At 37.6% G+C, this 13,957-nt stretch overlaps 2 protein-coding genes across 5 annotated transcripts in view; one reads left to right on the top strand and one right to left on the bottom strand.

The window, feature by feature from the left end:
* Positions 1 to 357: 357 nt before the first annotated feature.
* On the bottom strand, positions 358 to 4,533 carry LOC111044393 (probable peptide chain release factor C12orf65, mitochondrial). Of its 4 annotated transcripts, none has more exons than XR_005571057.1 (4): positions 4,182 to 4,404; positions 3,479 to 3,647; positions 1,998 to 2,255; positions 358 to 656 (listed from the first exon to the last, which is right to left on the bottom strand). XR_005571057.1 is itself a non-coding variant. In XM_039425837.1 (4 exons), the coding sequence occupies exons 3-4, from the start codon at positions 2,206 to 2,208 to the stop codon at positions 436 to 438; spliced, it is 432 nt and encodes a 143-aa protein (XP_039281771.1). In that variant the 5' UTR covers positions 2,209 to 2,255; positions 3,479 to 3,647; positions 4,182 to 4,533; the 3' UTR covers positions 358 to 435. The 4 variants fall into 4 exon arrangements, 2 of the variants coding, with proteins under 2 accessions (XP_039281771.1, XP_039281770.1); XR_005571058.1 differs by having other exon boundaries at positions 4,092 to 4,224; XM_039425837.1 differs by having other exon boundaries at positions 4,182 to 4,533.
* A 33-nt stretch (positions 4,534 to 4,566) lies between these two features.
* LOC111044392 (interleukin enhancer-binding factor 2 homolog) overlaps positions 4,567 to 13,957 on the top strand; it is a 14,965-nt gene continuing 5,574 nt past the window's right edge. Inside the window, exons 1-5 of the mRNA XM_022329532.2 lie at positions 4,567 to 4,727; positions 5,167 to 5,370; positions 10,533 to 10,661; positions 11,306 to 11,640; positions 12,764 to 12,884. Coding sequence (XP_022185224.1) covers positions 4,725 to 4,727; positions 5,167 to 5,370; positions 10,533 to 10,661; positions 11,306 to 11,640; positions 12,764 to 12,884 — 792 coding nt within the window. The 5' untranslated portion in view covers positions 4,567 to 4,724. The remainder of the gene's footprint in view (positions 4,728 to 5,166; positions 5,371 to 10,532; positions 10,662 to 11,305; positions 11,641 to 12,763; positions 12,885 to 13,957) is intronic.

Below are 13,957 nucleotides of genomic sequence, written 5' to 3'. Positions count from 1 at the left end.
AGAACACCAAATTTCAAGTATTCATGATTTTGAACAAAATAAGATGAGAAGTTCTCTTTTCTTCATGAAATTCTCTTAGTCAAAGTTAGTTCAAAAATAAATGCTTCTAAATTATAAATGTATAACAATAAATCCAGAATACTGGGATCAGTACCCATGTAGTTGTTTGTAAAACAAATAGTAGTGTTGACAATAATTATTTTTTGTTTATACATGGAGAAAACATATCCTACCATAAAATCAATTTATAAAAAATCGTTCAAACAAGATAATTTTTTGAATAAAATTCTAATCACTACTAGCTTATCCTTCCCAAGAAATTCTTTCTCTCAAGGACTTCATTCAAGAATAGAAGGATTAAACAAAACGCTTATTTATTTACAAAACAAACAATATAATTTTTACAATTATTAAATTAGCTATTCACTATAACTACTAGGTTATGCCTTCTCTCTCTTTCCACTGGGCTTTCAGCAATCTCAGTTTCTCTTTCTTTTTGTCCTCTTTTATCGCTTTGCTTTTGAGCAGTCTGCTGGTTTGTGCTTCGATGGACATCTCCTTGTTCAGCAGATTGTCCAGCTGCGTGATCAACTTCTGTCGGGCCAGTTTGCGATTTTCACTCTGCGACCTCGAATCGTGGCATTTCGACACAATTCCTGTCAAAACATGGAATTGACACATAAATCGAACAGAATAAGATTGATAAATACTATGAAAGACCCTAGAACTTTTGTGGTTTAAGGTGGATTCGCACCTATGGTGAATTTTGATGTTTTTCCTAACCAAGAAAACACTGAACCGCCACTGTTGAAAATAGACGCTTGCCGTGAGTAAGTGAACAAAATTATTGTTTACATAAATAATTGACTGCATGTCGTTGTTTCTTATTATTTTTTAGCTCTACAGCCCATTGTGGGCTTTGGCCTCCTCCAAGCATTTCTATCTTCTATAAATCTACTCCATCCTAATTGTCTTTTATCTTCTCCATTCTCTATAACCCATCCTTATTAAATCACCCCTGATCTCATCTTCCCATCGTATTCTCGGTCTGCCTTTTTTCCTTCTCGAGTGAAGTTTTTCTTTGAACACTATTCTTGGTTGTTTCAAGTATAAATTTTATCACATAAATTAAAATAATAATATTCTATTGTTCATATTAAAAATATAATATGATATTTTATCACTTGCTGAAAGTGGAATTATATTAATAATGTACAAACGTACGTATTTAACGTGCAAAAGTTACTTCAAAGTTGATTTTAAAAATAAACTATAATCTAAATCTTGTTTTAGTCTCAAAAGCAGCATTATTTCAATTTTTAGGCAATCATCATAGAAGAGTTTAGTTTTAGCTGAAAAATATTCAACAAACTTTAAGATTTTTCTCACATAATTTTTCTTTTCATCACTTGAAGAACAACATAGTATGAGAGACAGTAATTTTCGACGTTCCACAACACAGTGAATATAGTCCATATTGTACTCAGTCATGCATTCTACAATCTTTCATCCTATGCATTAATTATAGTCGTCACATAAAACAAATTAAAACCTTTTCGTACGATAACCTTGGAAGGAAGTTTCAATTTCAATGTACGTTCAGCAACACTCTTCACATTGTAACAAGATAAGTCCTTTTCATAAACCACAGTACCTAAGTCTTCTAAAATGTTTTATAATCAGCTCAACAATCGGCTCAGCTTTATCCTTCACGATTCTCCCAAATAATCAATCAGGGGACATGTCACCCCCAATAGAGAATTTATATGTATGATCCTTTTGAAAATTGTCGATGGCTTAATGAAACGATATGATGTAAACAGCAATGCTTTGTCCTTATTTTGGCAGGAACATGAGCCAGAAAACAACATTAGCTCAATTGGTTCTATCTCCTACATAAAATTGCTAATCTCCTAACCCAAAAACCACAAATAAAAAAAATTGTCTTAGCGGGTTTTGGAATGGAGCTCTTCAATTGTGAATGAATTAATACATACCAGTAGGTTTATGCTTGATAACGACGCAATTATTGGTCTTATTAACCGATTGTCCTCCCGGCCCACTGCCCCTCACAAACTGCTCCTCCAAGTCGTCTTCATCGAGAGTTGGCACCTTAGAGTAGTCGATTCCTTTCTTCAACAACAGCCGAGTGGTCGAAAGATGTCTTGACTGCACGTTTGTGAGTACTCTTAGTAGATTACTCATCATTTTTCAGGTCACAGGATTCGTGCTTTGATTAATATTTGCTGGCCTCTCTGTAAAATATTAAATAATTTAATGCTTATTTAATATTTCTTCAGATGTTTTATTATTTCATTCAACCTGGACTGCACATATTAGCATACTTCATGTCAAAAAAAACACCTGTCTACGTTTTCAAGAAGAGAGGAAGTGCACTCAACATGTGACTCACGTGGGAGGATCAACATGGACGTGCCACGCCGTCGTTTGTCTATAGTGAGGCCCACATAATGGCCGTGAAGATAGATAGGAGAAAAACGTGCACTCAACATGTGACTCACGTGGGAGGATCAACATGGACGTGCCACGCCGTCGTTTGTCTATAGTGAGGCCCACATAATGGCCGTGAAGATAGATAGGAGAAAAACGTTGCCGATCCTCTGTCTTGTCAATGCCTTCTATAGATGGTAGCTGATACAGGTTTATTTATGTAATATCAACTGTTAATATTAACTGTTAAAATTTAATTTTTCAATAATTTTCATAATGAAGATGAAATATTTTGTTAATTATTAATTCTAGATTGTTAAAAGACGATCTGGCAACAGAGCAAAGCGAGAAAGAGATAGCACTATCCGTTTTGTTGAATGATAGACAAGGATAGCAATACCATTGCTAATTCAACACTGCCATTATAACGTAGACCTCACTATATGGCCAAGGATTGTTTTCCAGTGCTGGTAATCAGGATATTCAACTGCCTGCCACACTCAGTGAGAGGGCGCTCACCCTCACCTTCTGCATTCAGCAACACCCTATCAATGTGTTCAAGCTCATTGGGAGGAGCTTCTACTGTTAAGAAGATTTTTTGATGACTTTGTTGGTCTGTGACGACGCCATCTATGTAAATTGAGTTTTTAAATTTTGACACGATCTATCCGGGGAACCCTGGTCTTTGATCATGATACTGGCTAACCTACTAGTTTCTACTTGGCCCTTTGGCCTACAGTATTGGACTGGTGGGAAGATAGTAGTTGGTTGCGGAGGTAAAAGAAAGCCAACTGCACATGCCTGACTGCTGTATTTCTGATTTTAAAACTAGGTACGCATTCTGTTTGACTCATGTAGCTGGATGATCAAATATTAGGATTAGTCCTTTACGATAAGGGTTTAAAGGTATTTGGAAAATATTTTGGTTGCATCAAAAATAAACTTGTTAAATTACGGCACCTCTCTTAAAAATAAAATAGCTTACCTTTACGCTAAGTGAAAAAACATAATCTTAATTAATTCTTACCTCAAAATGAAATTGTTTATCACTTGGTTTCTCAAGAGATTTGTGTTTTCTAAACTCAGATTTGATTCGACTTTCAAAGTAGCTTTTGTCGGTGAATTTTAAATTCTGTCCATACTTCAAAAGATCTTTGTAGAGACGCAAAACTTCTTGACGTCCCACAGGCATGATCCTGAAAAAAAAACAAAAAGAGGGGTGATAAGAATAGACAAGATAGCTACAAACATCACATATAATACCTTACGGTATGTGTGCTTAGCACTTCTGTAGTCTTTGAAACTGTATCTTCATATGTGAAGATATTTATATAGTAAAATTAGTAAAGCCTACAATCATAAATAAATGAGAGGAGAGAAGAGATTACAGATATCAGTAGGTATTCTTTTCTCTATTATAAAAGATAGCATTTGTACAAATTTGTAGTTTAGTTTGATAATTATTATATTTGAATAGAGTTATTATTATTGATAACATCAAGTGAGATAGGTAATTTTACGTAAAAAAGTAAAAGTTAGTTGGATGAGATTTAAGGTTAGGCTATCTTCATCTTATAACGTAAAATTAAAACAGGCAAAAATATATGAAACTGCAAGAATAACAACAGATTACAACTTACATATTATGCAATAATTATTATCAGTATTGATTATTATTTTGTCATTTTTATAGACTGTGAACAAAAAACCAGATTTTTTAATTTTCTAACCTAATTCCATGATTCCCATGCGGCGGCCAAGAGCAGCATATCGATGATCGATGTATCACCGATGTATCTTTACAAAACATCGACTACATTTGTATATAAATAATAATATTATAATGTTCGGTTGACACGGCTAGAATAGACATGGCTCATTGTATATTCATACTGAAAGTCGATGAAGCCAACATACTGTGCCAACCTTAGACCAGTAATAGAATAATTATTATAACTGGTCTATTTCTAATTCTATAACTGGTCTAAGGGTTGACATAATTCAGTTGTCGACTCAAAAGTCAAGTTCAGTCACAGTGGTTCAGTGATCTTTGGTCTTGGTCGACTCATACTTTTTTAACTCGACTTCAAGTTGCTCGATATCGAGTTAGACTGGACAAAAATTCGAGAGTCGACTTCTAAAAGCCGGAGTCGCTATCTCATCTCATCTCCACTCCAATCCAAACACACGGTTCTTCAACATAAATCCCTACAATATTCTAAAATATTTCTTACTAGCTTCTTTAAACTGCAACTATTAACTCCAAACAGGGAATGGTAAGTTACTCGTTTAAAAATTACGGTAAGAAGAGCTTTCTCCTTGCTAATCCTCAATAAATCAATACGGTACCTTACATAACCTGAATTTTTCTGGTAACAAAGCAATATTATTTTTATCCAATATAATTTGTAAATTTCAATTTAAAGAAAAAATACTGATCATGGTACGAAACATTCTCTCTGGATTGAAAAACCTATTTTTCAGAAAACAAAAAATAGTAATATAAATTTTCTTGAAACGTGTTATCCGATTTGCAATTATAGCTAAAGGGTTGTTCATTGTCGGAATCTATGTTTTTGTCACCGGTGCTTTAACTCAGTGAATTAGAATGATACTTCTAGTGATATCTATTCATATTTCATTAATTTGCTGATTTATTATTATTTATTTCAAAATCATTTCCATAACAATGAAATAACACTAGGTTTGTTGTAGGTTGTGAAAATGGCTCGCGGCAGAGGCCGTGGTGGCCCAATTAGTGGAAGGGGAGGGGGGCCTCCTCCCCCTGGAGTAATCCTCAGCCGGCTTCAAAACAAATCGAAGTCGCCCTATGTTCCGCACCATCCGTTCGACTTTATCCTATGCGAGCCGGCCTTTCAACGAGTGAAACCAGCGCCCAACGAAGATACCTTTACACAGGTTGGTCTGAAACAAACATTCTTTGAATGTTTGTCGTAATGCGTAGTCCACATGCTGGCCCAGCTTGATAATTACTAGTCCAAATCTAGGAGAACGCTGGCAAACCACCCATCCATATACTGGCGCTGGCCGACATTGGTCTTTATTGAGGTGCGTACAGATATGCGCGCCTCGATCACGCTCCGCACTTGCTCCGATCATGAACATTACGCAAGAGTTCGATTGAGGTTCGAAGGATGATTGCGCGCTTGTCGTGTTGTTGACTTTGCTACAACCTAACCTCACAAATGTGAAACGTTCAATCCAGCTGATCGGGTGACAAAACTAAATAAAATATTCTGACCAGGGGATTGCTGGGTAGCCCAATAATAAATATTATGATTATTGCATTATTTTAACATTTTATTATAAAAGGTAATGTCTGTCAATGTTTCAAAAGTTGAAAGGCTTGGTTGGGAGTTCGGCTTCTTTCTTCTAAATGCTAATATGCTGGTACCTATTATTATAAATTATTTTATAACTTTGTATTATTTAATTTTGATAATTTAATAATTAATTAGTATTAATTTTGATAATTTTATTTGCTAACACAGAGTTCCTAACTATTAATAAAGGTGTAAGTGCACGTCCAGTGCCAACATACCTATTATCAAATTTTTGGTTGGGATCGATTGAGTATGTTATTTTGAGCACAAAATCACAAAAATTAAACGGCGCTCACTATTGTTTTTTAAATAAACTAAGTTTAAAGTAGCACAATTTTACATGCATTTAACCTATGAGTAACAGCCATTTTGATTATTGAAATCATCAAATTATGATATTCCTAATTTGAGTTTTATTTTAAACCCAAAGCTTTTCCTAACCTAAGCTTTCCTAACATAAAGCTTTTCCTTACCTACAGCTTTTTCTAACCTTAGCTACTTATGGTTGCTACTTATAGGTTAAATGCATGTAAAGTTCTGCTACTTTGAACTTAGTTTATTTTAAAAACAATAGTAAGCGCCGTTTAATTTTTGTGATTTTTTGTTCAAAATAACATACTAAATCGATCGCAACCAAAAATTTGATGACAGGTATGTTGGCACTGGACGTGCACTTTAGCCATTAATAAATATTACAAACAAAATCGTTGACCGCGCATGCGACCTATAGTGAGGTCCAGGTTATAATGGCAGTGTAGGAAGATAGGAGAAAAGGGTTGCCAGATCTCAGCCTTGTCACTCAAACAGCTGATAATGGTATATCTGATAAATTTAACTGTTCATTATTACTGAAAATAGTTAATCATATTTATTTGTCAAGAAAATATATTTTTTAAAGATGTAATAATAAATTTCCATGATTGAGATTAAATATTTTGTCAATTATTTGAATTTCTACATTGTTGATAAACGATGTGGCAACATCGCAAAGCGTAAAAGAGATAGCGCCATCTGCTTTGTTGAATGATAGACAAGGATAGCAACACCATTGCAAATCACACACTGCCATTATAATATGGATCCTACTATAGGAACTTGCCATGCTCGAGCTCTGTTCGCGTTCCACTCTTGCTCCACCGGCGACCATCTATCGATCTGCTCGAGTGACGTTCGATTGCGGAGCAGAGCGTAAGTCTGTACGCACCTTTAGGCCAACATGTAGATGTGGGTTTAGATAGTGAGTCATAGTAAGATGAAGACAATTTTAAATGGTATTCAAAGCTGATTTATATAGTAGCCAGACTATGAGAAGGCCTTTGTATGACTTTGTTAGCCAGAGGCCATCTCCTGGTGCTATTATCAAACGTTCTATCTGCGGAGAAATGCATCTATAAACTTATATTAAACCATATAATTACTTATACGAGGGCTATTTTTTTTTTCAACTTCCGATCGTGCCGCTAGATGGCAATGCGAGCGGCATTGGCCAACAATGCGCGGCAGCTGACTAGTCACATCTTACACTATAACCTCACTCGTTTTCGGCCATCTGTCGTCATTACCAGTTCATCTAGCGACACATAAACATGGTCAATATGATAGAATCTCCCGCCAAGTGTGAGTTGTGAAGTGTAATTCGTTTTTTGCAAGCTGAAGGGTTATCCACAAAAGAAATTCACCATAGAATGAAACGAGTATATGGTGAAAGCTTTATGAGTGACAGTGCAGTGCGTGATTGGAGAGGAACTGTGCAGAACAAAAGGAGAGGAATGCTCACATCGGGAGTGGTGCTCATTCATGACAACGCCCGTCTTCTTAACGGGTTCAAATGGGACGTTTTTGACCATCCGGCGTATAGCCCAGACTTAGCACCAAGCGACTATCACGTTTTCCCGGAACTGAAGAAAATGCTAGGGGGCAGAGCTTCCGAACAGACGATGCGCTGCAAGATGCTGTGAAAAACCACCTCAAATCACTGGCGGCTAAATTCTATGAACAAGGTATTAAGAAGCTTGTACCCAGGTATGAAAAATGCCTCAATCTGAATGGTGACTATGTTAAGAAGTAACTAATAATGTAAATAACTTTTGATAATAAATTCATTCAATTACTCTCACTCGTTTCTTTTTTATACCACATCGGAAGTTGAAAAAAAAATAACCCTCGTAATTCATAAGAGCAATAGTTAGCACACGGGATGATCCCTAGTTTTTTTGTTACAGTAAGGCACTACTTACCTGAAGTAAAAGAGGGTACATTCGCCAAATCCCTATATCATTGTAGTTCAATTATCTTATTTGTGTTCACCCTTCTATCAATTAACATTGCTTTTAGTATCTAATCAAATACTTGCTTAGTATCAGTCAAATTTTCGAAATTTGTAGGATGCTTCAGGTGTAGGCCTATTGTTTATTGTTTTTGAAGGGACGGATTCAAGGATCCAAAGGTTCAAAGATCCCCACACGTCAACCGAAGCTTATTGTGCTCCCAAAAATTATGTTAGTTAGGCAAACCAATACCTGTGTCCTTTACAAGAAGCAGGAGTTTTTCCCTATGCTAACATCCCATTCATCACAAACCAATACCTGTGTCCTTTACAAGAAGCAGGAGTTTTTCCCTATGCTAACATCCCATTCATCACCTGGTTACTTGTCGCAATCCAGTGTGATATGCTTGACAGTCTCATCAACTGATTAGTCCTCGTGACCTACGTTAGTTCCACTCCTGGCCTTCTTTGAAGGTCCTTCCGCTGAGGAAGAGGTGGCCAAGTTGCCTCTAGAGCGCCCGGCCACCCTTGACTCAGCCTCTTGACCCAGATTTGTGCCTGGAGTTTCCCCATCTCTGGTCTCTTGGGTTTTTCTTTTTGCACCTCCGAAACTCTGCAGGGTCAAAAGCCTCAACTCTCCCAAGAAGTTTTCCCAAGAAATTCTGGTTTTCAACACATTCTTGAGGATGATGTTCGACTCAAAACTCCCTCAACCCACAGGGGGCAGGTGTAGGCCTATTTAATATTCACCAAAAACACTTCACTAATATGGGCTACTTTTGTATAAATTAATAAAAACTTGTAGTACCCTTTATTATTAAAAACTTTAAAATATAGTTTCTAAACTTTAAAATGATCTTGAAAATGATCTATGGTCGAAACTTGTCGTTAAAATATTTTAATGCTTTTAATAATTAAGGGTACTACAAGTTTGTGTATTGTTTTCATTGAAGTATTCACCAATATCACCACCACAAAATCTACTCTTCCATATTCGTCTTGATACCAAGGCTTCTCAACCAATGAGGATTGTAACGAAGTAAATTGCTAACAAAGGATAATCCTAGGAGTTACGGGTTGTTATCTCTAAACTGCCTAGAAAATCTAGCTGCTACGCACATCTCAACGCAGGGTTGCAGTGCCTGCCAGCGGAGGCGCCTCAACTCTAGCCAACTCCAGTTCAGCCATCGGCTATGGAAGTCGACCCTCTCTTTCATAGGGCACCTTTCCGCTTTTAATTTCCCCCAGGACACGAGACTTCCTGTCAACGACCTGCTCTCTTCCTCGGGGATGCGAGAACTGTCAGAGGTCTGTAACCTCTCCTTAGGACGCCTCCTGGCAACCTCGTCACAGCTCAGTATAGTCAGTAAAGCATTTTGGCCGTGACACCACACGTTAATGTCTAACCTCCAAGTGTTCACCTGCTGTATGCATACCCCGTGACGTGTGACACGCGATAACGTGCCCCATCGGCACTGCCAAGTCGGTAGGCGAGTATCACGGAGAAATTAAGCTTACATTGAAGTGTAACCACCCCAATTGACCGCCCACCTCGGTCGGGGCACTGCGCAGTTCCCGCGGTATGTGGGACTGGTCGGGAACGGACGTATCCTCTAACTCGTCTTCAGGCGAAGAAAATGCTTGTGGTTCCCAATTGTATACGTCTCCAAGGTGGGCGCTTGCACGTCCACCACACAGGCACCCAAAAGGGGAAGCAAGCGTTTCGGAAAGAAGAACCAGTGAGAGAGGTTTTTCATCATTCTATAATCTGCTACCCACAGTCTGGATACACCACGCGCAATTTCTCATGCCTTCTACTCCCGGTAACGGGGGTAACCTAAATCCCATAATCTGATCTCTCACTGGATTACCCCGAAACACCACCAGAGACACTTCACTGTGCTCAGTTACTCCCAGAGATGGACAGTCCAGGTTACAAAGGTCGAACCATGATATGGGAAGTCACACAGTCATCACGTGTGCTATGTTTCCTCCTGGTTGTCGGTTTTCCTTTCACCATGAGAACCAGCAACACGCGGCTGGGGGATCCAGTACTGCCTGAGGAACGAACTCTAAAAAGAGCTCCCGAGGTACTGAGCACCAGCCTGATCCTTTGGGGAACAGTATGTACAACGAGGGCCCACAGGAAGAGAGTCAACACTAAGGCCGGCTAAATCAACCCCTACCCGAAGAGCTCTCCTAGTGGCTGGATCCCGCCCGACCAGTCCACTAAAACGTAAGAAGGGAAGACACTCCTTGCTTCCTTGCCCCACCCACATCACGCCGGAGCGAGGTCGATCGGGAGAAACACCCGAACATCAATTTGGTCACTCGAACGATAGCCAGACTGTACCCAATAAAATGATAAATTATTGCTTTTACAAATTGTTGTCTTCATTGATGCTCTTTCTGATAACTAATTGATGATTTCTTTAATTTTGTAGTAGTCTAATTATTTTCGTTGATTATAGGCGCTGATGAAGAGAAACAGCGATCTGTCGCCAACTGAACAGGAGCAGGCCTCTGTTCTGAATCTGGTCACCAAAATACAAAATGCCTTTGACCATTTGATTGTTGCTCCTGGAAACTTCGACTCTTGTGTAAGTATAATATTAAAGAGTATATTATTTCACTTCATACTATATTAGTAACTGCGCTTTCATCAGTATTTCCCGTTAAATAGTCAATGCTCCAGAGAGTCCATAGTAAGCTCAGTAAAATTTTCTGTTGTAGTCTGACTACGATATACTTCAAGGAAAGTCCAACCATAAAAATTAGAAATCAAAGTACCTTTTTCAACATTTATTTTTATTTTTCACAACATGTTTTAAAGTGAAACTTTCAAATGGTACTTTGATTTTTAATTCTTTTGTGAATACAAGTAGCCCTAAACAATTAAGTGAACACCAATAGTGTATGTACATTATTATTATTTTATAATCGGCTATTATTTTTCGTATGCTGTATGTTGGAAACAGCCCCACTTTTCATGTCAACTAGTTATGACAGTTTAGCCTGACAAAACAAAACATTGATCTATTCAACATGTAGTTTGCTGATTTTATGGAACACTATTCTGAAGATATTATGCTCCGTTTGTACTGTTGAAGATTCTTTATTTGCCAGAAAATTCTATAATTATAGATATTTCTATAATAATTGAACAATCCAAGTGTCCCTATTGAAATACTTTATTATATTTTTACATCTATTTCCAGATACTTTTTTGTAATTTTGTTAACAGCAAGTGGACGAATCGCGACAAGTGGGCTCATTCAAGAAAGGCACAATGATCAGGGGTCACAACGTGGCCGACATAGTGGTGGTGCTGAAAACGCTGCCGACCAAGGAGTGCGTCGGCGCACTGGGCACCCGCATCGTGGAGCAGCTGAAGGGAGCGGGCGGCGGAGGGGGGGCACTGAAGATGACCACCAACGAGCGCGGCTTCGAAGTGAGCAACCAGGAGGCCACTGTCAAGGTGCTGGTGGCCACCGTACACCACAATCTGCGCAAGTTGGACCCCGAGATACACCTCGACTACAAGATTGTGCAGAGTCATTTGGCCGCGCTCAGGCATTGGTCAGTCACTAGACACATTTTATTCAATTAATTTAATCGGATATAAACTTGAAATTATCAATCATTGATTTATTAAAAACATTTAAGAAAATTACTAGAGATTAAAATGGTGTAACAACTGAAACTAGTTTCATACAATAAAAAATAAAATGGTTATGACTGAGATTGATTGATTGATTATATGCCTTTATTAGGGCGGAGTTAGGACTCCTGGTCCTCTCTGCCACACAACCCGAGAGAGAGAGAGAGAGAGAGAGAGAGCAACAGGCTTACCCCAAAACTGCTCTCCTCCCAAATTTTATAAGCAGTAACATACTCCTCAGCTATACAGGTCGTTACAACCCTTGGCCTCCCTCACAAAGCCTCTCCATCTCTCCCAATCCTCCGCCTGCCTTTTCCAGTTGCGAACTCCAAGCGTTCTCAAATCCCGCTCCACATCATCTGTCCATCTATTCCTTGTCCTTCATTTTCTTCTTCTATTGTATATTCTTTCTCTCCATATACCTTTGGCAATCCTTTCATCACCCATTCTCACCTCGTTGAATATTATTAGAAGACTGCACAGCAGCTGTGCACGTCTTTTCTCATGTCAGAATGCTTATCAACAAAAGTATACGTGTGGCATGCATAAAACATAAGTTGTGGCATGAGTGTGCTCCACTGAAAATCACTAACATGTGCGACAGTGGTAGCTAAAGCTTGCATTTGATTCAAGAATCGAGAATGTTTTATTGTCACAAACAAAATAATTGCATTGAACAAAGTCACTTTACATGGATACAATAACATCGATACTTTGTATTCAAGTACATGTTATACATTATAATATTACAAATTAGAATGCTAGATGCTGATTGCTAGATACTGTATGGTATTGCATAAGATGTCGTGGATTTAGCATAATAATGATAGTTAATCCATCGAAGAATAACATATACATTCTTTTATCTCAAATTTAAAAATAAATTATCACTGTTCCAAGTAGTGTTGTATAAACCAACAGCGTTGCCGTCGCCAGTAAGAATTCTGGTTCCTATTGTGTCAATAAATTATTTCTATGGATCGTTACAGTGTTTTCTTGAAAATTTTTGTGAATTTATGACTTTGAATTGTTGGTTTACAGTCGCTGGTTTGAAGAAAGTGCCCATCATTCCTCAGTCAAGGTACTGATTCGCTTGCTCAGAGATTTGAAGAATCGATTTGACGGCTTCGAACCTCTCACTCCTTGGATGCTGGATCTTTTGGTTAGTTAGTAATAATCACTAATTAGTTTTCAATTATTTTTTTATGAAAAGTATACAATTTTCCATCAATTTTTATATATTTAGACCAGTCAAATGGTCGTTTTTCAGGAATCAGCCCCGAAAGAGTTTTTCTCGACGGTTCTATATGTATTTTGGAGCGCTGAATTCGAATCTGAAAACACGCCAGAGGGCGGCTTCACCCCCAAAACCCCTAAAATTTCGGACTTTTTTTAATTTTTCCATTTAATCTCGAAAACTTCGAGTTTTTGGAGAAAAATCATTCTCTATGAACTTAAAGATTATATAATTTCCAATAAATTGAGTCGCGCAGGATTCTACCATTTTTGGTTCCGGAGCTACAAATTTTAAAAAAGTGGTATTTTTTAAGGGGTTTTCAAAATTATGCAAACCTACCACTTTTACCCTATACAACTTGAGTATTTTTCTAGTATAGATGAAAAAACAACACATCACGTGAGAGAAAAATTAATTCAGAACAGGATTACTTAGGAATTTCCGAATTTAGTAGTTGGGGAAGGGGAAATACACCCAAAAATATAAAATCATGTCTTACAGTCAAAATACAAATTTTTCATCATAATACCTTTTCAAAGCCTTACAACCAAAAAAATACATATTTCGGCTGATATCATCTCACGAGGGTTATTTTCTATGAGAATCACCCGTTAGAAACATTCAATTTCAGTATTTCCTAGTGTGGGGGGGGGGGTACGCCATAAGGATATGTCAGGGTTCAAAACTTTAAACACTTATAACTTTTGACAGAATGATCAGATCTCCTCGTACTACAGCTCATTCTTCTCAGCTCGTCAAGGCGGTTCAAAATCATGTATCATAACTGATGGAAAAATAAAAAATTCATCCTTGAGTGTATTTTAGCCCATATTTACATACACAAAAAATTTCCAATTTCTATATTCAAAACTGTGTATCTCGGTAACCCGATATGATAAAAAATGGTATTTGGTCTTGATTTGAAGAACAGAATCACCTCTTTCATGAGAGGTAAATGAATTTTGTAAAAATATAATCGTGAAGTAAGATACTTTTGT

Source organism: Nilaparvata lugens, chromosome 4, assembly GCF_014356525.2.
Source record: "Nilaparvata lugens isolate BPH chromosome 4, ASM1435652v1, whole genome shotgun sequence".
Classification (NCBI taxonomy): domain Eukaryota; kingdom Metazoa; phylum Arthropoda; class Insecta; order Hemiptera; family Delphacidae; genus Nilaparvata; species Nilaparvata lugens.
The sequence above is the reverse complement of the archived record's forward strand: the minus strand, read 5'-3'. Positions and strand labels throughout refer to the sequence as shown.